Source organism: Pygocentrus nattereri, chromosome 17 (genome assembly GCF_015220715.1).
Source record: "Pygocentrus nattereri isolate fPygNat1 chromosome 17, fPygNat1.pri, whole genome shotgun sequence".
NCBI lineage: Eukaryota > Metazoa > Chordata > Actinopteri > Characiformes > Serrasalmidae > Pygocentrus > Pygocentrus nattereri.
In genome coordinates this window covers 33,872,997-33,900,369 of record NC_051227.1, presented here as the reverse complement: position 1 = coordinate 33,900,369, position 27,373 = coordinate 33,872,997, and the positions used below count along the sequence as shown (strand labels likewise).

General features: G+C 41.6%; 2 protein-coding genes across 6 annotated transcripts in view; one reads left to right on the top strand and one right to left on the bottom strand.

The window, feature by feature from the left end:
* The window catches only part of tpst1 (tyrosylprotein sulfotransferase 1), a 59,917-nt gene extending 56,896 nt beyond the window's left edge, over positions 1-3,021 (top strand). For all 4 annotated transcript variants that reach the window (XM_017694788.2, XM_017694789.2, XM_017694787.2 and 1 more), the window contains one exon: positions 2,251-3,021. The gene's annotated coding sequence lies outside the window, so the exon portion shown is untranslated. The remainder of the gene's footprint in view (positions 1-2,250) is intronic.
* Positions 3,022-4,375: 1,354 nt separating this feature from the next.
* The window catches only part of sgsm2 (small G protein signaling modulator 2), a 70,043-nt gene continuing 47,045 nt past the window's right edge, over positions 4,376-27,373 (bottom strand). The window contains exons 10-24 of one of the 2 annotated variants that reach the window (XM_017694791.2): positions 26,204-26,367; positions 23,226-23,358; positions 21,686-21,820; positions 16,551-16,710; positions 15,865-15,929; positions 15,637-15,782; positions 14,359-14,487; positions 14,077-14,259; positions 12,630-12,998; positions 12,104-12,228; positions 11,889-11,971; positions 11,245-11,354; positions 11,021-11,117; positions 10,723-10,890; positions 4,376-9,111 (exon numbers count right to left, since the gene is read on the bottom strand). In XM_017694791.2, the coding sequence (XP_017550280.1) occupies positions 9,023-9,111; positions 10,723-10,890; positions 11,021-11,117; positions 11,245-11,354; positions 11,889-11,971; positions 12,104-12,228; positions 12,630-12,998; positions 14,077-14,259; positions 14,359-14,487; positions 15,637-15,782; positions 15,865-15,929; positions 16,551-16,710; positions 21,686-21,820; positions 23,226-23,358; positions 26,204-26,367 (2,156 nt within the window). In that variant the 3' untranslated portion in view covers positions 4,376-9,022. The remainder of the gene's footprint in view (positions 9,112-10,722; positions 10,891-11,020; positions 11,118-11,244; positions 11,355-11,888; positions 11,972-12,103; positions 12,229-12,629; positions 12,999-14,076; positions 14,260-14,358; positions 14,488-15,636; positions 15,783-15,864; positions 15,930-16,550; positions 16,711-21,685; positions 21,821-23,225; positions 23,359-26,203; positions 26,368-27,373) is intronic. The other variant, XM_017694793.2, reaches the window with a different exon arrangement.

Sequence of the window (27,373 nt, the reverse complement as noted above, 5' to 3'; positions counted from 1 at the left end):
CCTGCTTTCATCTGTGAAGATCACAGGGCTCCAGTGGCGAATTTGCCAATCCTGGTGTTCTCTGGCAAATGCCAAGCGTCCTGCACGGTGTTGGGCTGTGAGCACAACCCCCATCTGTGGACGTCGGGCCCTCATACCATCCTCATGGAGTCGGTTTCTAACCGTTTGTGCAGACACATGCATATTTGTGGCCTGCTGGAGGTCATTTTGCAGGGCTCTGGCAGTGCTCCTCCTGTTCCTCCTTGCACATAGGCGGAAGTAGCGGTCCTGCTGCTGGGTTGTTGCCCTCCTACAGCCTCCTCCACGTCTCCTGGTGTACTGGCCTGTCTCCTTGTAGCGCCTCCAGCCTCTGGACACTACGTTGACGGACACAACAAACCTTCTTGCCACAGCTCGCAATGATGTGCCATCCTGGATGAGCTGCACTACCTGAGCCACTTGTGTGGGTTGTAGAGTCCGTCTCCTGCTACCACGAGTGTGAAAGCACCACCAACATTCAAAAGTGACCAAAACATCAGCCAGAAAGCAGAAAGGTACTGAGAAGTGGTCTGTGGTCCCCACCTGCAGAACCACTCCTTTATTGAGTGCGTCTTGCTGATTGACAGTAATTTCCACCTGTTGTCTGTTCCATTTGCACAACAGCTGTGAAATTGATTGTCAATCAGTGTTACTTTCTAAGTGGACAGTTTGATTTCACAGATGTTTGATTTACTTGGAGTTATATTGTGTTGTTTAAGTGTTCCCTTTATTTTTTTGAGCCGTGTAGTACTACTATATATACACTACAGTATAGTATAGTATATAGCCCATATGTCTCACACAAGGCCTGCTCCACAGTCCTATCTGCCTGCAAAAGGATTTTTATTTTCTATTGACATTTTAGTCTTTTTTTTTAAATGTGCTACACTACAGTCGCCAGCATGTACTGCAACGTAATGTACTCTGACTCTTCTACCCCAACAACCGTCTTTAGGACAGCGGTTACACCTCACTTCTACACAATTCTGCGCAATTCCACACCAGTCACATCACAAAAAAACATTTCAGCTGCAGTTCAACCAATATAAACAACATCACAACATCAGCTCAGCAGCTCGGAAATCGAACCTTAATGAACATGCAGCAAAGAAAGGATGCCAAGTGTAGTTTAGGCAAATACCTGCCTTTAAAAGGCCAAGTACCTGGGGACATTTAGGCCCAATCCCATTTCTTCTTTTTAGCCCTACCCTTTGTTTTCGAGTGCCCACCTAACCCCTTTTGAACTGAGTCACAAGAGGTAGTGGCTAAAATCCTGCCCTACGAAATGGGACAACCCTCAAATGCAAATAAATAAATTATATATATATATATATATATAAAAGCTGCTAATGAACTAGCAATGCTCTGTGGGCAACCCGGCCCAAGTTCGGTGATAGCTGTTTAGTTACATTTAGGGCATCATATGCTTTCAGAGGGGGGATAAGACAATTATTCATTATCACCCACCACTAATTCTTTGGTGATACGAAGCTGAAGTCAGCTATTTGACAGCTTCTTGTTCGAATTTTCCCATTCCACCTTAAATGGTGCAGCAGTTACATTGTGGCGCGTCAGGAATCAGATCTGCTGGACTATTTAAGGTGGAACATGAAACTTAGCTAGCTAGCTACTGAAACATTAGCATGCTATTAGCGATTTTTGTGCTTGATATGAAGATAACGACAATAATACATTCAAATGACATTAAACTAAGATAAAAAAAAGTTCTTGCAATTTTAACCCAGAAAATGCTCACATTTGTGGGTTTCTCTAACGCTCTGTTTGGAGTGTGCCTCTGAAAAATATCTGTTTGTAGGGCCATGTAGCCCTAACACTTCGCCCCACCCCTCTATCTCAACAAAAATCAGGACACCCTAACCTTAGACATAAACGTGCAAAACAGAGGGCTAAGGGCTCAGTGGGAAGGGGCAAGAGGTGAAATGGAATTGGGCCTTAAACTTGTCCTTGTAATATTTCAAGGTCTACTACAAGTGTCTATATTTGGTTAGTTCAGGTTACAGCACAACCTTAATTAAAAATACAATAAAAACATTTCTGTCTCTTGCCCACAGATTTGATGATATTTTTTAAGATGGCCTTTTTTACTGGTTGAGTTTGACGCCCCTGGTATATAGTGTATATGTGTGTGTGTGTGTGTGTGTGTTTAAATATTCTAGTGCAGCTACTGTTTCTGGTTTGCTTACACAGCTGCTTGGTTTCACTGTGTTACAGGACTCAGCAGAAGCAGGAGCAGCGGGACCACGATGGAGATTCATAATCCCCGCTGGGACCACCTCTCTCTCTTTCTCACACACACACACAGACACACACACACACTGTGGTACTTCTATGCCTACACAGACAGACACACTCAGACACACCACTCACTCACAGCCCCGTGGGCGCGGACCACTACATGGAGAACTTTTGGCCTTTGATGTTGTACTCTAACAATTGTGGCCTAAGAATGTCATTGCTATCTTGATTTTTTTTTCCCTACATTTTTTGGATTTTTTTTGATCACACCATACTCATACATTTTTCCTGGCTACACAAATCTGTGATTCTGTTATAAGAAAATACAGTGAATAGCAAAGGAAGTATTTATGAAAGAAAGTTAGCTTTTGAAGATGCAATATCTATTTTGATGTTCGGTTTATTTTCATGCCTTTGTAATGTGCAATTCCTCGGGTGCTCCCATGCAGGATCACTGTCCGGAGACGTCATCGGTGAAGAACACAAGACTGCATTTTGTACCCTTCATTCAAAATAGAGTCTTTCATGGCTGGAGAGCTGTAATAAATGAATTGTCAGTATTGAAGGCAAGAAAATTGCTCGCAATTTTTCCATTGGAGGAAAAATGGGATGTCAAAGACAATATGCTTGAGTCTTTTTTGTACTGAAGTGCAAAACATCATTGCCAATTTTTTGTTTGTTGTTTTTTGTGAAATAAACACTTGAGCGCTGTAGGCTGCTAATGTGCCCAGAACAGTATCCTCTTAACCGTTGAGTCTGAGAAAGCTCTTTTTGTATGTTGCATTTATTCACTGCCTGATTTTGTCATCTCTTCATCCTAGTTCTGCCTCCCATCTGCTTTAATACAACCAAGCGGGTTTAAGTCCAGGATTTCAGTGGAGAATCTAATTACTCTGGTAGACAATTGTAAATATTACATTATCAGTTTTGGGTTTTCAATAACTCTAGACCCCGGGGAAGACCCAGGACACGTTGGAGGGATTATATCACTCAACTGTCTTGGGAACGCCTCTGTATCCCTCCGGAAGAGCTGGAGGAGGTGACGGGGGAGAGTGAGGCCTGGGCCTCTTTGCTTAGGCTGCTGCCCCCACGATCCAGACCTGGATAAGCGGTTGAGGATGGATGGATGGATGGAGTAACTCTAGATCAGGGGAGCTCAATCCTGGTCCTGGAGATCCACCACCCTGTAGAGTTCTGATCCTGGTGGGCCTGTCTGATTATTAGAGGCAGGTATGCTAGATCTGAATTCTCCAGTGTAGTACATCTCCAGCACCAGGGTTGGGGACCCCTGTTCTAGATTCTTAATAAATGAAAATACTCCTGAAAGGCACCGCTTAATTGGATGTGTGGTTAAAGGAAGTTTAGTGAACATTTAAACCAAATGTGGTTGAAATTTAATTTAAAATTCAGACTTCAAGATGGTTGCTATCATTATGACTTTTCCATTTTTGTAGGCAACAGTAAGTCACACAGGACTGTGCAAAAGTCAGAGACCACCCTTCATTTATTTGTGTAATTTAATGTTTAATAAGTGTATGTTATTCCTTTTTCCGGAGATATTCCTGAGGAGATTCAAATCCAAACTAGAGTTCAAACAATTATTAGAAGATATAGAGAAACTGGGACACCTGACAACCATGCAAGACCTGGCAGACCACCAACCCATCATATGAACAGCTTTCATCTTTGACAGAGAGGAGAAAATCAAGCTCCATTCTTGCTTCACATCTGAAAAAATCAGCAGTTTTTCCGTAAATCCTTCCACTGTGAGGTCACTCGACACTATGAAAAGATGTGCCACTATAAAGAAGCTGTTACTGAGAAAAGGAAGTAAGACACGGAATAAAAAACAGTGCAAAATCAGACAAAGAGGCTGCTGGTGTTCTCAGAAGACAAGTCTGCCCACCCCAGATTTCAGACCTCAACATCACTGAATGTGTTTGGTATTACATGGATTGAGCAACTTCTGAGACTGAACTTTGGAGATTTTCTTGAAGAAGTCAAAGCAAGTGGTGTAAAATCAATCAAAGCTGTAATAAAGGAAGAGTGGACACCCTGAATACTGGAAACTGTTGAACATGCTTCCTGCTTTTTTCCATGACACAATCATTTTTACTTAATGGCTGTTTTTACTGACAAATAAATAAATGAAAGGTGGTCTATTACTTTTATATAGCACTGTGCACTATCAGAAACCACAGAAGCAAGTCACTTTTAGATTTCTTAACCAGTTGGTGCAGTTTGCTGTAAATAAGCTTTCACTGCTTATTAGCTACATGACCCTCACAGAGTCCAGAAGCAAATTTGAGATAATGAACATGTTTTGACTGATCAACTAAGTTTGGGTTACTTTTTTTGAACTATTGCTTTCATAGTCAAACACTCTAGTCTTCTCGCTGAATGTGACTGGTGTTGTGTCTTAGTAGGGGGTGGTTTTCTAAACACAGCTTAAGCTTAATCTCAGTCTAAATTACTGTCTTAACTGTGATTTCCCCATGTAAAGAGCTTAAAGCTTAATCCGTGTCAAAAAAAACAGCCCCAGTTGCAGTAGGGTGGTGGGAGTTAATGTGCATGTGACGGTGGTCTCACATATAGCCTCAGTGCTGAACTAGGATTCACTCAGTGAGTGGATACTGATATTTTCAGAATCTCCACATCTGTTGCCCACTGCTCTGGTCGCTGTGCGTCATTTTATTTGCTTGACCAGGGCGCCCACTTGTGGTGCAGTTGGCTTATGACATGCAAATTACATGCTTGAATAATTAAAACAGCTCATTCTTTCAACTACTGTTAATATACAAACACATAGACCCAGGCTTGTGCATTTCCTCTGCGTCACTGTTGAAAAAACAACTGTATTTTGAGCAATGAAACTTAATCCTGTGAAAATATTTTAGGAACAGCTTTTTTTCTCCATAATACATACATTCAAGGTAAATGATACATCCAGTACAATACATACTTCATCATTCAGAGATTGGTGTCCAAACAAAATATATTTATATATTTTCAAATGAGTAGAATCCAGCGCACAACGATAAATAAGGAACATAACAGTCAACATGGAACAAAGGTTTCCCCACATTCAAATTGTACAGTTCTCCAGTTATACGGCTTTCTTCAAAGCATGTCTCAACAACCAAAGTGAAAAATAGAGTTTAAAATACAATTGTCTTTACTGGCCTCGCCAAACACCAGGGCAGCTTCTTCCTCTCGCTTCTGTATGTACACTATAGTAGCAGACATGGGAATAAAGGATAATAAATTGTTTTTTTTTCACAGTACAAATCAAGAAAACTCTCTCTTTCATACATCTAATCAACAGTCTTTGAGTTATGTTTTGAGATTGCACAACTGTATGACACCAAAGATGATGTTCTAGAGGCTTTGGTACACAAGCTCCTGTTGGAAGTAATCTTTCGTAGGGCCAGACGTCCCTCACACATACTCACAGGCTGAACCGAAGACGACTGATAAGAGTTTATGAGTTTGAGGCACAGTAACTATAGAGGGTCAGCAGGGAAATTCCCAAAAGCTACCTGCCAGTTGATCCAGAAGCCTTACATGGGTAAACATGAGGGGGTTCTAGCTTGTGGGGATGGAGTCAGGCAGCAGTAGCTCAGGATAGGGGAAGACATTAAGGGGAATGTGCGACACTTTTAGGTCTTTCTAGATGTGAGCACCAATAGCATTACGCTCTTCAAAATAAAGGTGCTGAAAAGGCCTCTTTGGAGGGATACCATAGAATGGAGGTCTTTGACTCAGGACCTTGAATTCATCTCTTGTCCTTTGTTCTGTAATCACTGGTAGTTAACTGAACTGCTGATGCAACAGACCAAAAAGTTCCAAAGACCTCTGCTCTAGAAGAACCTTTCATTTCAGTAATTGTTTAGATAGCCACTCAATGAACAGGTAGTGGTCCAACTGGTTCCTCTATGAGACGATTACCAACCCTTAACCTGGTGATCTACTGCCCTGAAGAGTTCAGGTTCAACACACCTGCTGGTAATATTCTGGTGTGCCAGATTAGATGTGTTAGATTAGGACTGCAGAGCAGTAGATGTCCAGAACCAGGCTGGACACCCCTGGTCTATGGCTTTACTCCAAAAAAACTTTTTAAGTACCTTTACTTTTAAGAGTGTATGTGTACTGAAGAGGAGCTATTCCTGAAACACAGGAGGGGTGGAGATCACCTTCAGCTTCAGGATGGGCAATATGACAATATAATATCATCACAATAAACTACGCATACATCTTGCTTCATTAAAAGCATATTTAACATGGGCTCCTGTAGGTGTCTAAAGTAACATCTCATCATCTGAATAGTGCAAATTGAATCCCTATGATGTCAGACATCAGAGAGAGCATAACTGGTGCATAACAGATGCAGTGATGTTCAATGTGAAATGTTTGGAAAACAAGGAAGCAGTGTCACTGATCTGAAGAACTTATAGCTAAAGAACTTAAAGTGCTAAAATCAGCCCCTTGGGAAGAATCTTCAACCTGTTAAACAGTCAGTCACATATCAGGGGCCAGATTCACAAAAGTGTCGTGAGAAAGAAAATACTTAAGAAAAAAAGTTCAAAATATTACTCTTTATTTTATTTATTTCTTTTATATATTTAAAACCTCTTAGGAATGATTTTTTTTCCTATTTCCTTCTTAATTTTCCTCTCAAGAACAACTGTAAGAAGTGCTATTCTTGAAATATGTCCCTAAATATTTGTGTAATATATAATATTCTGTGTAAGTTCTGTTTCACTAAATATAATCTTAAAGTTGAACAATGAGTATTTGTTCCTGTTGGCTATTCCCTCCACATCTCTTCTAGCTGTTGTTTGCTACATTTTTACATCAGTTGTTGAAGGTTTGGTTTAGTGTTGTTTCATCTTTATTTTGCTGACCTCGCAAGATGAGCAGATTAAAAAAGGGTTTCTTGTGCCTTTTAATGTAAATTTTAAAATGTAGCAGGATATTTATAGGCTGTAGGCCAAATAACCTACAGCCTTCAAAAAAGAAATGTGAATATTTTCTAAGAAAATAATGAAGACTTCAAGAGAATTTTTTCCTTTTTAGAATTACATTTAAGAATATTCAGTAACACTTTACTACAGGGTTCATCATATCTACATAAACCTGTCATAAAACTGACATAACCCTTTCTAAATGTTTATAAATGCTTATTCCAATAGGCATCATTTGCTATAAAGGTTACATTTGGCAATTTTGTTCAAAGTTATTGGAATAAGGATTTATAAACATCTGTGCAAGGTTATGTCAGTTTCTATGACAAGCTTATGTAGGTATCACGTAGCCTTATGAACAGCACTCTAAAGTAAAGTGTAACTAAACATTCCTTAGTAAAGCTTTTGGGAATCCGATCCCAGGTCGGTCCCAGTGTGGCTCTACTGAAGCAGTTATCCTATCAACTAATCAAACCTCAGGAAAGGTAATGTTAAATTTTTGTCATATTACCCACCCCTACTTCAGCTTTAGAGGGAGGATCTACTAAATACATGGAATGTCTGTGCTGATCTCCTGGCCAATACTGTAGTTCAGGCTCAGTCAAAATCTATGAGATGTTCCAGTGAATGAACTCAGAACTGCACACTAATCTGGGTTTAAAGAAGCCATCCAACATCCCTGATGTGGCACACCCGAGAGGCACTGGTCTCGTCACATTGCACATGGCTGTGTAGCCATCATGTGGAAGCAGCTCATCTCCTTTCAGACCAACTGGGTTCTCTGAACGTCAGACGAGGGCAGGAGAGGATTCTGGGAATTATGCCTCTGCCCCTTCTCCTCCTGTTCAAGCTGACCAAGGAGCATCACTGGCATCTGCCGAGGGACAGTTTCAAAGTGCAAAAAGTAGCGATACAGGTTGTAAAACAAGGAACGAAGGCAACATCAGCTTTTTTTTTTCTCTCCATCAACCATCAGAAGAGTTCCAGAAGAAGGTCTGGAAGGAAAAACAGGGCCAGAGAAGTCATAGGGACAAAACACAAGGACATGATGTAGAAATACTATGACAAGGTCATTATCATTGGCACAGTCCTTTTGGTCACAAATGGATGCTTTAATAACTTGTCTTCGTGGCTTAGTGGATTCTTTAGTGGATCTGACCTTTGCTTTTGGAGAGGTACTGTTAAAGTCAGGCTCTGTAGAATTATCTGGAAAATGTGCTCAGCGCCATCTCGAATAAAAGGCAGACGAGTAGAAGAAGCGATCCTCCTGAGAGTCACTGGTAGGTGCGGAATACTTTTTTTTACTTTTGGCAGGGAAAAAAACAGTCACTGGTAAAAGAGAACCGTGTTGTGCGCACACAGAAGGCTCGAGTCATTTCTAGAAAGTGGACGTGGGATGGACCTGATTGAAGGCGGTGTTTACTGGAGGAGTGTACAGCCGAAAACTTTATATATAAAAAAAAAAAAAAAAACCTCAGTCACAGTGTGCTCAAATCCCACAAGCATGCAGACAATTCCAAAGGTCTGACACAATGGCATTCTGTGACAGGCAAAGGATACCAAAAGAGGACGTGTCCAGGCCTCTAAGGCCAGCAGCAGGTCCCAGGCAGTCTCATCGCTTTACCCCAGTGGAGTCAGAGAGAAAGAGAGAGTGCTCTCTCCATCCCTCTCCCTCCCTCTCTCCCTCCGAGCGGACTCTGGAGAGAGGGGGTGATGAGGAACAGGGCGCTGAAGCTGGGAGCTGGGAGTGAGCTTTGGTGCAGTTTCTCTCGCCCTCGCTCAGCTCACTTGTTCTCTATAAGCGTCTGCACTTTGTACACCAGCTCGCGCGCTATCCTCAGGATGTGCTGGACGTCATGCCGTTCTGCCATTTCTGTCGCAGAAGAAAAAACACACATATATATGGATATATCTAACCATAATGTTCTTATAATGAACAGCCTTGAAAATTAGGATGGGAATGTAGAAAGTGAATGAATTTTCTAAACCAATCCAGCAATTCAGGCCTGGACCTCAAATTATAGAAAATAATTACAACTTAGCTTGAAGTCACAATACTGATCAGAAAAATCACAATTAGTTATCTTCTGTATATCATTCAGCCCTATTTAAGACATTACGATTAGAGCGGTGAAAAGCTAATGGAGGTTTACCAGCAGCTGTAGCCTCTGCCAATCATATTAACTATGATACAGCCCGAGTACATGTGATCTGGAAAGAACTGGTGGCTACGTTCAGGAATTTGCTTTCAAGCTAAAGTTTTAGAAGGGACGTATCCTTGCTTGTGGTGGATTTTGCTGTAGTCCAGCACCAGAAGTTTAACAGGTTGTCCCCAGATGGCAAACGTATTCTAGTTATGAGATCACGTCTGGCCCCGTGAGACTGGTGAGCTTCAAACACATAAAAATAATTACTTATGGTCTGAGGGACCCACTCAACTTCACAGCTCAGTGTTGTGCTTGCTTAAAGGCACCAGCTAATTACTTTGTCCTTTAAGCAATTTAGGAGTATTAAAGCTGGGAAACAAGGTTGTGCAGGGCAGAGCCAACCAGAGCTGTAATACAGGCAAACAGAATTTATATGTGCACATTTGTATATTCATATACTGCCCATCAAACATTTGGGATTACCTGGCCTTCTGTTAAAACTTTGACTGTTACTTTTTGATTAACTAAGAAAGGAAGAAGTCACTACAAAAGGATTTTTTTTGATATATGTGGGCATATGCTGCCACACTTAGCTTCATGTTTATCAAAGTGGTTTCCAGAAAATGATCATTTCAGGTGCTTTGCTTCAAATTCAACTCCTGGCTGGCTCGCCAACTGCTAAGTGTTCATAAAAGTTTGACAAGCAGTGTATATGTCCATACACCCATTCCACTTCACAGCTCAGTGTTTTCCCAGCTCTAAAACAAAGAAAATATGATGAAATGCAGGGCAGTGATAATCGGTGTTCTAATGAAGAATAAGTATAACAGAAATTATGTGTGCGTGTATATTTATTCTACATTTGCAAAATTATCTGTGCATGTACAGTTGTTCTAGCATACTATTTTGCATCTTCAGTTTAGCACCGGGACTAAACTGAATAACAGTAGAAGTCAATAATCACACGTATATTTTCAGACCTGTTGTCTAAAGTGGGTGCCCCAGTGTTCAGCTACTACTGAATGTGTAGTTTGTATAGTTAACAGTAAGTCTTACTGCATCTTAAACCACAAGTCTGCGTGAGTTCAATGAAATCTGGAAGCAGTTTGAGTGAGCTGAATTACCAGAAAAGATCTAGGTGACTACTGACCTCTATTGTTTGTTTGCAATGTTAGCCTCAAAGCTCAATGCTAAACTAAAGAAGCAGAATTTAGATAACAAACATGCCTCGGAACTGGGCTAAGTGAAAACCTCTGTGAATCCGATTTTTCACATTTGAGTTATCAGCTGCTTGAGATGCCGCTGCTGTATAACAAACACTTTGGGCTGTCACTCACCGTTGAAAAACTTGATGATGTCTGTGAAGTCCATGTTGTTGTCACGGATGATTTCTCGGTACACCTCCACCAGAGCCAGCGCAATGAAGAGCACAAAGTGCTGGGAGGAAATATGAGGTGCCACCCAGATCACCTCCCACACCGCAAACACATCTTCATAGAGCAGCTCTAAAACACATAAACATGCGTACACACATACACACACACACGCAAAACTCAGTTAACACTTACTCTGACTAAGCGGATGCATTTCATAAGAAGAATCAACATTTGTTGCTACATGGCAGTGCTGCCGCACCTCTCTTGAAGTCCAGCAGGAACCAGCGGTAACAGAAGTAGAAGTGAGTGTAATCTCCATTCTGGTGCATCAGCTCAAACAGTTCCGAGTCAAGAATCTGAAAAGCAGCAAAGGGGACAGCTCATTAATAATCTCTTCTAATGTCGCTGCACGAACCTGAGGAGGAAGCAACTGGGTGCTTAGTCAAATGGCAAAGCCTTAGTGAGACGTCTCTGAAACATTACCTGTATCAAGGACCTCATATTGGCAAAGTGAGTGTCCATGGCTCCTCCATTGGGGAAGTTCTGACTCATCCTCCTCATTAACTGAGTGAAACAGCTGTAGGCGAGGCACTCTGAGAGAGAGAGAGAGAGAGAGAGAGAGAGAGAGAGAGAGAGAGAGAGAGAGAGAGAGGGCACAAAGCACAGAGACGTCAGCAAAAGGGCCCAAAATAAGCCCGATTCATGATGATGCAATCCTTCTAAGCTGTTAAAGTGCAAACTGCGTATATTTTTTGGCCCCATTCTTCTAAACGGAGATGATTTACATTCTAAGCCTAGAACACTATATTCCTAAGAACCACACATGTTGTCAAGCCTCTGCAACGGAGACCATTTTGATGATTTAAAGGCTAGACAAATGTGAGCTTAACTCAGCACTGTCAAGGCTGTTAACCTAAAGATGTACTTATAAGAGTCAGTCACTTTATCACACAGGAGATGTAATAAATGTCTTCTGCTTTTCTCAAGGGTCTATAAATGTTTAACACAATAAATTATAGCCAAGAAACATAAACAAAAATCCAGAAAAATCAACGCAAAGCCTTGGCCTTCCATTAAAATGACAACCAAGAATGGCATCACATAAATAACAAGATTAGGATTCTCACCATCATCCAAGATGACCATTAAAGGGGCTAACAGGTCACACATGCCCTGAACATAGCCCACTTCTAGATGTTCCCACACATAACTGAGACCCAGAAAAGATAAAGAGAGAAGAAAACAAATGAATGGAGAGGATAGACTCAGTGCAGTCATTCACTTAAAATAGATACAGTGAGAACAGCAGCGAGCGAAAGGCACAGATGGCAGTCAGGCTGACCTGCACATGATGTTACGCAGTTTCTCCAGGTTGCTGGGGGTGAAGTAGTAGTAGTTGCGGTCACAGCGTGCAACATCCTTGTCTATTCTGTGCAGGTTCAGAGCCACTGTATCCAAGAGCTCAATCTGCTCAGAAATAGTTTGAATAAATAACAGTATGAATAAAAATAACAGTATGCTATACACAGTCAGGAACCACAGTCTACTTGAGATTACTGAACTACTCAACACTGCTTAAAGCAAGCATATGATGATTTAAGCCAGTGGTCTCCAATCTTAACCTCAAAGAGCTGGTGTGGCTGCAGGTTTTCATTCCAAATGAACAAGATCACTCGATTCCACGTGTTTTATTAATAGCTCTTCAAACAATTGATTGTCAGCTCAGACTTTGTTGGAATGATTGAAAACCCACAACCACACCAGCAGTTTGCAGTTAAGATTAGACAGCACCGATTTGGGCAGCACTAAAGATTGGGCTAAGCTATCACTTTAAAAGAAATTGATGTGTAGTAGAAGGTTGAATGTACCGTATATGAGGAGAAGGATGGTGGAACACCTTCGCTATCAGTCACCAGCTTGTCCAGCTGACTGCATAGCCTGTCCTCACTCAGTGAGTCCCGCCCACTCTGCTCTCCTCTGGGCGTGGTGTCGTCTCCTGGCTCTTCCTCCATGCTTTGCCCATCCTCAATGCTGGACAGGATCTGGGAGTGTCCTGACGCTACTGAGTAATTCCTAGAAGAGGGAAGGCCTGAGTCTGGGGAATCAAACTCAACAAGCGGCCGATCATCTGGAGCCAGAGCGGCAGGGTTGACTACCGTGCCCATGGTGGGGGTGTTATCCCCCCCATGGCGGTTGTCCTGGCCCGCCCCATCAGGCTCATCCACTGACATGAACACCTGAGGGAGAAGCAGGGACAGGATGGCGAGAATGGGTGAGGAGTTATAGGGCAATGACTCATGAACACATTCTCTAATTCTCTACTTCACTTTACATAAGCAGTATTACCCTATTAAAGGGGAATTCTGAGAAATGTTCATTTTTAAAATGTCTGCATAATTAAATCATTAAGATGTAAAAGTCATTCAAGTGAAATTGTATCATACAGGAACTTACTGAGTCACAATTGTTCACAAATGTAAGAACCAAAACACCCGAAATTACTGCTGCCTTTAAAAACTACATCACAGAAAGATATTATTTCAAATAGTTACGGAAACATTGCTTGATGTCGGATGAGACGTTGTTTTCTGATAGTTTTGAGATAAAGGTTTTGGCCCAAAAATGTATTTTTAAAAATACTTTCATGGCGGAGGGGGACATACTGGGTGTATGTTTTCAAATTCACCTTTAATTTACCATAATCAAATTTACATATAAAACCACAGAAGACACGTGTAGGTTCACTTGGGTGTTTTGGTATAAACTACCTATAATAAACTACCAATGTGAAGAAATATGAGCTGCGACATTTCACATAAACCCACTCTGAATAATTTTGTTTACATATTTCAATGACTGAATTAGCAGAAATGTTGTTCCCATTTAAGGTCTGCCTAGTAACATGACTGTGAAAGCAGATTCTCCTCAAGCATTTAATAGATTATAATGGATCATTACTATATTGAATCACTGTTCCAGTTAGCAGGACAATCTACCTGTAGAGTGTGCAATAATGCAGTTATACAACCCTGGTTCTGGCCATTTTATGCTTTCCCTGCTCTAAGACAGACTGCAGCATGGAAAGTTCTCATTAATTTGCTGATAAGTTGGATCAGGGGTGTTGGAGCAGGGAAACGCCAAAATATGCAGGGTGGTGTACTTCAGGACCTGAGATGAGGACCACTGCAGTAATGTAATACTAGGCAGAAACATTCTTGTGGTACATTCTTTGCTGTACAAGACAGGGCAGAAGTGCTGACGGAATGGGCAAGCACTACTTTTCAGAGCTGTGCTGCAGGGATGGGAGAGGCCCACCTCGTTGCTGAGGGTGGAGTCTCTGTGGATTAGCCTCATAACATGGCTGTCAATGCTGCTTCCTGACGACAGCTTGGCGAAAATGGCTGACTGCATCTCCTTCTCTCGCTGTTTCACAATGACCTCACAGGCTTTCCACTCTCGCATCACTTGCTTATATCGGGCAGCGATCTTCTCATCAATCTGCAGACAGCACATGGTCAGACCTGCTTCATGACGAGCTCAGAGGAACAGCTCAATAGTGAAGTGCTCCTTGTTACAAGCCAAAGGTTTTGGCCTTACCTGTGTCATGTCTTTCTTGCCCATGCCAAACTTATAATGGCCCAGTAAAAAGGGCCACACCTCTTTCCTGATCTCATGCTCCACCCCTCCATAATAAACCAATCGCAGCAGCTCCAGCTCCTTATAGTTCTGTGCAGAAACAGCAAATCAAATGACAATAATGCAAATTTTACTGCACAATTTCTATTCTATATTTAAAAAAGTAAACATGAAAAGGAGTTACAGCATTTGCAAAAACACATTGTTTTCCTATGCATTAAATTCAGCAAATAAACAGTATTAACAGTTTTAATGTGCAGAAATGTGTTCTCTGTAGAGGACATGTTCACTTATTTTCACTTCAAATCAACAGCACATCATTTAAGCATGGGCACCTAAACCTCTGCACACAACTTTATATACTCAGATATTTTTCACACCCTACACGCCATGTTCCATCTTGTACATAATATGGCAAATGCAACATCCATTAATCTGTTACCAAACACAATTCTTGCATATTAGCACCTGCTACAGGTACATCCCACCTGATCTACAGTATACTGTGAACATCTTGTACATTTAGTTTACATACACATTGGAACATTGATATTTTGTAGCTTAAAGTTATTTGGATTTCTGTGTTTACTCTTTGTATTCTGTATTGTCCCCCAGGTTGTATATTAAAGCCCCCAGGTTATGGAAAACTGCCCTGCAAATCTTCTGCACTTTTCTGAAATAAAGACAGTTTGATGTAGTATTTAATCACTGTGGATACATCAAAATGTACCACTCACTCCCCAGTTTATATGATCTATATAAGGAAACACAATTGCAAAAAGCCTGTTTTAAATAATTTTTTGTAATATCATGAAAGCTGGTACATTTACATATATTCATCTATTCAGCCTACAGGAGTTTAGCCCATTAACACTGTTATAAACAGTGTTTCAGCTGGTACTGCTTTCCAAATGAATTCGTAATACAGGGCAGCCAATCAGAACAGAGTTCATGTATATGTATCTCAGTCTTAAAAGTCATGAGAGAGATTGATAGATGGTTGTGAAAAATGAATTATAACATTTGCTGCATAAAACTGCACAAATCTGATAACTAGACCTCAGAATAAAATGCAAGAAAATATGGGCCTTTTAAACACCAATCTAACTGACGTGAATTTCTTGTACATGCAGGTGGATTTAAAGGCTGAGATTCTGATTGAGAGATGATGCCTTAGTGCTACAGTCAAGCCCTCTGTTGCCCTCTAGTGGAAAAACGTCCTCAACTAGTCCGACTAACCTTGCAGTCTTTTTGGTATTTGCTCCAGACATCTTTGCTGAGGCCTCCAGAGGCTTCACAAGGTTTGTCCGGGGGGACGATGTTGTGGTTGACCAGTGCTGACAGATGTGTCCTCACAGTGGACAGATGCCGACAGTATGCAAGCCCTGAAGTGAAAGATGTTTATTTTCAGCATGCAGATCGTCTGAATTAACACAGTCCTTTATCTATAATGGAAATTTAACTTACAGCCATAGAAAGCTCTGGAGACGATCTGCCTCTTCATATTGTGGCACAGCATTTTGAGTGGAATTCTGGACATGCAGAGAAAATGCCAAAAAAAAAAGAAATGATAATCCGGCAGCAGGAAGTGTACACATTAGCAACGGAGAGTGAAAGGTTCCCAACCCACACGCCAATCCTGGTGAACCCCTGCTCTGCATGTAGACATTTCACAGATCTAACACTCCCACTTCAGCTCAAGAAGAACTTCTTAATGAGCTGATCAATTGGATCAGGTTATAGTTTTAATTGGGCCAGACATTTCTGATCTGAACTTGACTGCAGCCTGCAAACTCTGACCATAACCAACCAGATGTTCATGTTCAGTTCATGTTCCTTATGATATCACCTGCTAAGTTATCATTGAGTGAATCTGGTCGCAATCTTCATATCGCTGATGAAAAAGGATAGGCAGATTATCGACTATATAAAATTAAGTTTAAATTCCATACTAATGACTTTTTTCATCAATCAACACCATGAAACACCTTCAAACTACAAGGCATTGTTCTTATGTTGGCCTTGCAGACCTCACTGCTACAAAGAAAGAGGCAAATATGAACCCGATGCAAATGCTTGGGTCTCACCAGGTTCAGATACATGTTTCAAGCACTAGATAAGGCATTATTCTGAGGTGAGAAGAGCTCCCTCACCGGTCATGCATGCAGGTGCATCCTGCAGGAAGCTCCACAGAGGCGTTACTGCCCCCAGTGGAGCAGGACAGACATGACGACACGTGACTAGCACACTCGGCCTGCTGCCATGACGACGGGCTGCCTCCGAAAGCCTGCATCTCCATCATGTCCCCGTGGTCTAGGAGGAGAAAAAGCGAGGGAGAAAGAGAAAGATGAATAAGCAACATGAAACCTGTCCTAGTAACCCTCATTTGAAGATTGCTCCTCCACAATTCCATTATGTTACAGTACGTGTCATCAGTTTAAGCTTGTCTGCTTTTTCAATTTTTTTTGGCACGATTTTTAAAGCATTGCCAACGGCACTGGCTTACACTGAAAATGGTTATTTTTGTCTTTTACTGGGCTAATCCAGAAAAAGAAGAATAATAAAAAAAAGAATCATGGTGGTAGCAACATTTAATTAGAATAACTAGAATAACTAAGAGGATTTTTACACAGTTGATACTGCTGCATTGATAAGGATTCTGATGTAGTTATCTAGTTAAAACAGGCCTCTCAGCTCAACCATCAGATTAATTAAGGCAGAGATTCATCTAGCCTCCAAATCAGAGGTGTTCACTTCATGGTTTATGTCATTTAAATCATCTGATTTGAATTTGGATCTTGGCAGCCTCCAGATCCTGAGGTACAGACACATTGAGGTAAACGGAGCCCTGAGGTTAGCATGCATCTGTGAAGGAACAGAAACCAAAAGGAAAAAAGGCATGAACGATGCAAGGAGGGGAGGGGGGGCCATGCCAGAAGACCTGCCAATCACAGCGTGCCATCGCACGGACACAGCCAGGCATTCAGACAGCTAGGAGAGGAAGAGAACAGACATACAGCCACTGCTCCCACCATGCTGGATGCATCCAACCAAACAACAGGGCAGAGAGGAGGACGACAAACCAAAAAGAAAACCAAAAAACAAAAGAAAAACAAAAAGAGGAAAGAAATTCATGTCATCAAATGTAAATGTATTTGAGCCAACTCAACCAAATAGTACAGAGTGAGCGAATGCTCTTCACCTTAATTCTTCAGGCCCGAGCTGGTGACCTGCTAAAGATTACTGCATCCCTTTGGGCCACACCCAAAAAACAAAAACAAAAACAAACAAAAAAAACAAACAAAGAATAACAAAAAGGGACGGAGAGCGCGTTGGAATTTCACTGCCGGTGGGTCTTGTGGGCTATGGGACTTTAAAAGACTTTAAAATGGTCAAATAGGTGACACGTTCACGGAACGATTCCCATGTCTACCACGACAGAACCCCACAGGACCTGACTGTCGTAATGAAAGGTGACCGCAGTTAGTGAAGAATTACAGTGAACAGCATTGCAGAAAACCGGCTGAACACAGGAGGGAGGGAAAACAAAAACACCAACTCAATGAAATCAAACTAAAGAAAACTAAAGAGAGAAGTCATAGAAGGGGTAGACACAGTCTTGACAAAGAAGCAGAAGTGCACAATCGGTCCAAAAATTAAAAGAAGTGAAAAAAAAAGATACTCGTTGGTGCAAATTTCCCATGCAAAGTCATCAAGCATGTTGCAATGAAATCAAATGAACAGGTGGAACCCAAAAAATGAAGTGAGCGCTTTCTAAAGGACTTATTGAAGTCAACCAAAAGAGTGCTAAAAGAAAATAGAGCAAATAATTGGAAGCGTCACTGCTATCCCAACAGTGCAGAGAGGAGGGGAGAGAGACAGATAGAAGGAGAGAAATAGACAGAGAGAGAGAGAGAGAGAGAGAGAGAGAGAGAGAGAGAGAGAGAGAGAGAGTGAGAGTGAGAGATTGTACGAGACAGAGAGAGAGAGAGAGAGAGAGAGAGAGAGAGAGAGAGTGAGAGATTGCACAAGACAGAGAGAGAGACAGACTCTCTCTTGTCAGATAGTGTTTCTGGCCTGCCCTTCATACTAAATCCACATCTGCTCCCAAATTCACTACGAGATGAGTCGGGTATCTTTGATCCATCTGGGAAACAGTAGAGCTGGTCACAATATTTCATTTGATATTGATAAATATCAGTGATCAATTATTTTTATTATTATTATTATTATGCATTTTTGTTCTGGAAAACTGAAGAAAACAAAAGGCTTTTTCTGATGTAATTCAAAATGATTAAATCACTGAGACAGAAAATAAAACCCATATGAATAAAAAAAATAAATTCATAAAAAACTTCTGAGGACACTTCACTATTGCTGGGCCTTTACAGGACCCGTGGCCTTTTTTGCCACCATTTTCTTTGAGACATTTTCCTCAAACTGCCCTTTTTAAATTTATTTATTTATTTGTTTTAGTAATTTTCCCATTTTTCTCCCCAATTTAGTCCTGTCCAATTCCACCCACTAGCTAGCTTGTCCCAAACAACATGAACCTGTGCTATGAGCGTGAAGACTAGCACATGCTTCCTCCGAACCCTTACTGCCAGTTCTGTTAGCCAGCAGATACCTGCACTGGCTAACACTGTGTTGAGTGATGGAGGACAGGGAGGACCACCCCACCCAAAGCTAGTTATGCTCTCGGACTCCTAGCCACAGACAGCTGTGGCATCACCGTGAATTGAACTTGTGATGCGATCGGGCCAGCACCTGAGATAGCCCCCTTACTGACCTTTTCACTCTCCATAATTTCCACAACATAGCTAGTTAGTTAACTTTTCGCTCTTACCCACCTATTAAGTAAAAGGTGCATATCACATTATGCCGATGTATGCTTCGCCCACAAACATGTTCTTTTGTTGTGAGGTTGGAGAAGCTAGAAACACTAGCACACAACTCAACTTTATCAAAAATGTAAATTTTGATTGAGTTCATTTCTAATGCTTTTCCTTTGGAATTTGTTTGAAAAATCAAACTTTGGGCACGACTCAGTGTAATTTTTTTATTGTGTAATAGAGGTTTTGAGGATAAAGATCTAACCAATAGAATAAGCTGAACGTTCACTGGCTTCAGCTGTTTTAACACCGATAGCTAGTTAATATTGTACCTTACATAACTAGTTAGTGCACTATAGCTGAAATTCTAATGATTTACTGACAAACTTGTCCCACCCTGTACTTTCCATATACACTGGCATCATGGCAAAAGCAAAAAACACAACAATATGTTGGCTTGAGCTTGAAAGACAAATAGAGGAGCATACAAAGAAAAACTTCAAAGCCACGAAAGGTCTCTACAAAGATAGGATGCTTGCAACATATGGCATAGGCTACACGTAGGTAATAAAATAAAAAAACCCCTAACCACATCTATCCCAACAGTGTGACCTTTCACATGCATAGAAAAACATAGCAGGCTGAACTAAGTTTTTTTTGTGGACGGAGCATGGTCCAGAGGTCTGTTGAAAGTTGTGAAAGTTGAAAGTGTTTGCTGCTAAAGACTGGATTGAGAAACTGTGGAACTACCACAAATGTCCATTGTTGGTATGATACAATTATCGGTATGTATCTTGATGTCAATAACTGCTATTATCATTAGGGGTTGCATAGACTAGTCAACTAGTCAAGTAATAAATCCACTAGTCGGTGCTGTGAAAAACAGTGGACTACTTGAAGGCAGTGCCTGAAATACAAAAACTGCAGTGAATAGGCTGGAGAAGAGAACAGAACTCTGATAAACAAAAAGTACTTGTACTAGCATGACAATACTACAGATGCCGAAACAAGCTGTATAAAACTGTGCTGAATCACAGGCTCATGACTGGGTAGGTTTACAGAACTCTGTCTCGGATAGAAAAGGGCTATTTGACTGACATGCAAATCGACCAATCACAGAATGTTTAGGACGCGCACCCAAAAAAAACTAAACTGCAATGAGATAAAGCACAGTAGCATCTGGGAAACGGGCCGGAAACTTGGGCTACTACCTACAAATTTCAGGAATAACCTATTAAAACGGGATAGCATGGATGTTTTCTGGTTCTATCTGTAGAGATGCAACTACTTCATACTAACATTTAGCTTAATAAACAAGTATTTCAGATAAAGCCAGTTCATGGAAGCAAGATCCACTTTGTGAGAGGTACGTTTCTGAGAGCTGGGGTGATTTTAGCATGCAGTTTTCATCAGACATGTTGTGTACTTGTGTGAACAGAGTGCTTGAGATGAAAATTTACTGAAATACAACAACAAAAAAAAACTCTTCTACAATACATATCTCACCCCTCAAACCACAGAATCGACCTCCCCTGACCTCTATTAGCAAAATACTTTTCACTGACGGCTGGGTCACATATTTTTTATTTAATACCGTAGTGATGACTAGTTGACTAGTCGGCTACTTTTTAAATGTCTAGTCGACTAGTAAAAATGAATAGTCATGCAACCCCTGGTTCATCATTTTATCACTCAGTCCTAAAAGGCAGTCAAGCAGTGTAGCTGCGTGGCAGTGTGATGACAGCACTGCCAGCGAGACAGGTTAATGCAGGTAACCCCCAGCAACGGAAGAGTGCTAGGGAAAGAGTGACGCCAGCAAGAGGGTTGAGTCAGAGGGAGAGATGTGGCACTGATCTCTTTGTCTACCTCACGCGTACACTCTGACTGCCCGGCCTGTTCAACAAGGTTTATGAAAATAATGCCGTTCGTTCTGTCGGGTTTACTGCATGACAAAACACCAAATCTGCCTACCAGGGGACAGTGCGTGGGAACCTTTGGGATGTGAATCATCCAATTGAAGAGATGATGACTACCTTACACTGTGTCTGATACAGAAGCCAGACTCTATGAGGCAGGCAGAAAGCACCATCATTAGCGTCGTCTCTCTCTCTCTCTCTCTCTCTCTCTCTCTGCTGTGGCTGGAAGTGTTGGAGTGGCTTGCGCGCTGGGCCTCATCACTTGACCTAGCTTTTGTTCTTGGCGCAGTCGTTACCATAGTAACATGCATACAGGCTTGGCCAGTGACACGCAGCTCTGGTCTAAAGAGCGGCATGGACATACAGACCTGGCCTGAATGTCCTACTGACATCTGCACTGTTGGGCTTGGGGCTGAGGAGGGGTGGGGCACCAGGCAAGCATCCCAGAAGCAAGAAGAGGTGGGGGAAGGGAAGAGAGAAGAGGAGAGAAGGGAAGGTGGAGGGTGAATGGGTTGAGGGGGCGGCACTCGTGATAAAAACCTTTCATGACATTAGGGTCTGTGAGGTTCCGTGAGCAGATCATTGAGATCATTGCGTGAAGTCTATCTTCCTCCTCCTCATCGTCGTCCAGAGAGGGCGCGCGACTGCCCGTGGTGTGGTGGTAGTTTATAGTGACTGCTCGGGCAATAAGAAAACACAGTTTAGCACCCTCCTCCACACTTAAACCACACCAAACATACACCGCTTGTGAAATGTTTGGTGACACCTACCCTTTCAAAGTGTTTTGTTAAAGACAAAGGTTTATGTTAAAGCTTTATAAGCTTTATAAGCTCCTCTGCCACGCTTCTTGCAGGACGTCTTTAAAGGGGAAATGAGATGTAAATAAAGTCATTTAGAGTGCTCTGATGTTAAACAGTGCATTGCAGGAAAACAGTGTTTTACAGTGGTAATGATGGGAAACAGAGGTCACAATGTCTGGGGGGGGCGCTATTTTCCCTTTACAACACCCCGCGTATACCTTTCCACCATGAATGAATTTTAAAAATACATTTTAGGTCAAAATCCAATCATAAAACTATCATAAAACAAGGTCTCAGGCATCAGACTATGTATTTGTAATGTGTAACAGACATGTGAGGACATTTGGTTCCCATCACCACCACTGTGAATAATTCTGACTCTAAGTTTTTCTAGTGTGGAGTATTTCATATCTGTCGCATCTGCTGCACTGACTTCTATTAGAAGTTTTCTTTTCCAGGAAATGTGTTGAAATTATTGTCTGTGGTAATCAACCAACACAGACGCAACAGATAGAAGGTAGACTGAAAAACACAAGAGGAAGGTCAAGTGGCTGGGTCATTCCACTACAGACAGCTCCTCTACTTCTTCCTCAAATTAGGGGGCATTCGTGGGCTGGAGGTTAGGGAACTGGCCCTGTGACCGGAAGGTTGTCGGTTCAAACCCCAGTGCCAACAGTCCATGACTGAGGTGTCCAATTGCTTGGCTGCCCACTGCTCTGGGCAAGTGTGCTCACTGCCACTAGTGTGTATGTGGTGTTTCACCTCACGGATGGGTTAAATGCGGAGGCGGATTTTCCCCATTTGTGGGATTAAAAAAAGTATCACTTAACTTAAACTGTAAAACTTACAGTAAATAATAGGTGCAGTTTATTCTTATTTAATTAAAAAGAAACAGTGAATATCAAACACACTTTGAAAATGTCAAAAGAAGGCCAGGTGTCTCCAAACCTTTGACCGACAGCGTACACACCCACACACACACACACACACACACACACACACACAAATAAACACCCTCAATTCATGCATAATTATTTTCGAGACCTCATGGGTACATCTTCAAATCCTTTTCAGCCAGCCTCCACGACAGCTGTCATATTCCAAGGAAGAAAAATATAAAGAAAATCAACAGTGGGACCCGGAGTCCGTGACTGATCTGGTCGTGCTCAGCCATCCGGAGAGGCGACAGCAGCAGCCTCCAGGCAGAGACATGGACGGATGAGTGGATGGATGGGTGGGTGGGTGAGAGGAGGAAGAGAAGGATATCAGAGCTAACTCACTGGAATCGTGGCGGTGTCCTGGGTAAACAATGCGGAAAACGTAGTCTGCAGCAACTGGCTCCTCCCCTTCCCCATCCTGATCCACCAAGCGTGCCGTGCTGTTCCTCTTCCGCAGCTTAGGGAAGACTTTACCCTGCCACACACACACACACACACACACACACACACACACAAAGACAGAAGATAGTGTTCCTCCTTCTAATCTCTAAAAGTTTGCAATTAATTTGAGACATTACTCAGAACGGAACAGGTCGCATCTGAAAGTGCAGACAACTAGAACACGGCAGAACAGAAGGAACTGATGGTGGGTGGCCAATGCGAGGAAACAATTATCTGCATAAAGAGTGCGCTGGGGAGAGAAACCCTGATTAGCATTAGCTAATCAAATAGGGCTTGACTTCCTGTTTTCTCTTTGCCAAACTGAACTTCCAATAAAAGACAGCAGTGCAGAGAGGAGCTACTACATAACGATATCTAGAGATGCACTTGGGCAGAAGTTGATATCAGACTCTGTAACCTAATGCATCTTTAATTAGCTGTAAAAACATTCATCACTCTGTAATATACTGTAAATTATGGCAGATTTTATGCTTGATTCATAAGCATTATTAAAGGATAGCAATTGGGACTAAAGCTACTTTATCACAAAACTAAACATTTACTTCAACAGGCACACCAGTGCAGTAAGATGAGTACAATGCAGATATTTTAACACAGTAGTCCAGCGTCACCCTTATATAAATGTCATCAAACATCAGTTTAAAATATTGCTCAAATATAAACATTCGTGTGATTCCTTTTTTTTTCTAAATGATATGATTTTGATATTATGCATCCTTAATGCTATGAATGAAAACTGTAGTAGATTAGTTCAGAGACAGAGCTTAGACACTCCACTGTACTAAAGCCACTTCCCTTTTGACAACCCCTCTTAGAAATAACGCCTAAAATCATAAAAAAGAAAGTGTAAGTTGTTAAAGGATTCAAACTCATGCTCAATACAAAGGACACTTCTTGAATTCTACCCAACCCATGTGTCAACCAAAAGGCCAAGAGGCCAGATAAGGCCTTTAGCATGATTCTATTTGGCTCGTGAAATTATTTTCATTTTCTATCAGGGGTGCGGGAAATACTCGATTCTTAGATGCATCGTGATGCGGACGTGAATGATTCTCAATCAATCCATAAATGTCAAAAATCGATTTTCTAAATATTTAATTTATAACGTAACGTTGACGGGGTAGCACTGTCGCCTCACAGCAAGTAGAGCCTGGGTTTGATTCCCCGGCTGGGTGACCAGGGTCTTTTCTGTGTGGAGTTGCATGTTGTCTGTGTGGGTTTCCCCCTGCAGTCCAAAGACATGTAGTCTTTGGCCAATTGGACATGGTAAATTGCCCCTAGGTGTGATTAAATGTGTCTGTCTGCCCTGCGATGGACTGCCTTCTGCCCGATGACCGCTGGGATAGGCTCCAGCACCCCCCGCTCTCCAGAAGGAGAAGCGCCTTAGAATATATGTGTGTGTGTGTGTGTGTGTGTGTGTGTGTGTAATGTTGACGGAACATAAAAAGCAGAACTTTGAAGCAGATAAGTGCAGCACCCGGGCAGTCTGTGGCAGCACATAACAAAAACACAGCTGGATCGAGAAATTGACCGGTTCCCTCTACTTTAAAGCCAGGTTAGGTCAGGAGTCACAACTCAAATATTAAGAAGAGCCATTTTGTCCTTTCAACAACAAAAAAAAAAAAAAAAAAAAAAAAAAAAAAAAATAAAACCTTGGGAGCCACAGCATTTAATGTCCAGTATGTCTATATGTGCTGATGCCCTACTATAGGCTAAAAAATATAAACGAAAACACAGACTTACTTTGCTCTGCTTTAAGCTTTAGCTCAGCTATAGCAGCTTTCCTCCCATTTCCTTCAGGAAACTCTTCCTCAAAACTAGAACAGTTTCTTGTAAAATGTCTCTCAACGTTTGGCTGTTCAATGAAGCTGAAGTCGCTTCTTGTTTGAATTTTCCCATTCCACCTTAAATTCTGTCTGAGGCGCTGAATGTAACTGCTGCACCATTTAAGGTGGAACGGGAAAATTTGAAAGTGAAGCAACTTCATCTTCACAAAGTTTTAGAGATCTCATTGTAGATTTAATATACCAGAAAACCAGCTGCGGCGCTTATATACGCGAATAAAGTCAATTTGTCTCTAAATGTTCATCTTGAATCTCCTTTCGTGGCTACTGGCCAGGTGAGACTTCATTGCTCTGTGACCGTACGTGTGCATGGACATCCATTATTGCAGGATCTTATTTCACCCTAACAGCGCATTTTGTCGCAGATGAGCGGCAGCAGCATCTAATGAGCTCCAAACAAAAGTAGTGAATGAGAGCCTTCCAGTTCACTTGCCACATCACTTCCACTTGATTTATTAATACAAGATATTGGAAGTAAATTCATTATGGATCATTACAAATACTTGCTATAAAACTTTAAAACTACCAAGTCCTCAGACAGTAACAAAATAGAAATCCTGTATAGAAAACAAAGATAATCGATAATCATTTTATAATCGCATCGCAGCCCTCTGAATTGTAATCGAATTGTCAGGTGCCTAAAGAATCCCACCCCTATTTTCTATTAATATTAGCCCATTTCACAACACACAGCACTACAATCCTCAGCATCCACTGCAGTAATGTAGCCTATTGTACTGTGCATAACATTGTTATGTAATGACTGATGATGGTGTTTTGGTATATTTTGAATAAACAATAGCCAGATCAGGTTATAGCAAAAATCAAATAAAGCAAATGTTCTTTGGCCCACACATTTGTAGAGGTTTTTAATATGGTCCTTTGAGTGGTTGAGTGTGATAATAGTCAAACTGATGACTGTTCAGTTACAACACATTCTGGCTTAAAGAGTCTCATACACGGCACTAATTGTGCTACACTACAAATACACATAGAGAGAGAGAAGACACTCACCTTGCCCTTCTGGGACCAGAGCGGGGGCTCTAGTTGACCCCGGGGCAACAGCCCTGTTTCCAAGCAGGATAGGAAGGCCAGCAGGTGGCCCCCAGGAGGGAAGTGCAGGGGCGGCCGCTGGATGCCATCTTGACTCACCAACACCAGAGTACCACCACAATCCGCTAAGATTCAGCCATGTGACAGAACTATGATTATGAGGAAGGCTTGGATATACACTCACTGGACACTTTATTATAAACTCTAACCCTAACAGCACCCTTGTAGGCAACAGATGTGCTACACTCTGTAAATGTACACCTATATAGTGGACCTACAGTACTGTGCAAAAGTCAGAGACCACCCTTTTTCATTCAGTTATTAATTTTTCAGTGTCTAAAAAAGAAGAAACATTACTGGCTTGCGCTGGCACAGAGAGACTGAAGATGTGGCTAGGCAGATGGTAGTGCATGCCCTCCAACAAAGGGACTATACGTCATTTAAAAGTTGGTTGCTGTCAGTTTGTGTGTATGTGTTGCTTGTATTATGTGTCAGGGGTGAGAATTTTGTGTGGGTGTTGGTCACTGTAGGAGGAAGCCGTGGTTAGAGGTGACCTCCCCTGCGGTTCCAGTGTTTTGTATGTGCCCTTTCTGCCAATGTGTTCAATAAAGAGCAATTCACTAGAAGAAAAAAAAACACAGGGCTGGACATGATTTAACTGCAGGAATCACGGCCCTACGCAGTGTTTCTTCTGCTGCTGACAATACAATATCAAATTTAACAGTATTTCATTTGTATACTCTTTACTTTTGTGCACCTTCTGACTTAAACTCTTCCATCTTTCCAATTTTAAAACTATCCAGTTCCAGCTGAGTCCTCCCAATAAAAGCTTCCCAAATAGAGTCACATGTTCCCCTTCAAACAGACACTAATGTTCACTCAAGTGACTACACAAACTCACTTTAACTGCCTCACAAACAGCACTGTCATGTGCATGTAAAATGTAAAATGGCTAAAGGAGATATTGCTAAGGAGATCAGGTATCAAAAAATGATTACAAGATGTAGAGAAAAAGACTCCCAACTACCATGCAAGACCTGTTAGACCACCAAAACGGTCACCATCAGATAAATAGCACTTAAAGCTTTCATCTTTGAGAGAGAGGAGAAAACCGAGCTCTTTCTTCAGATC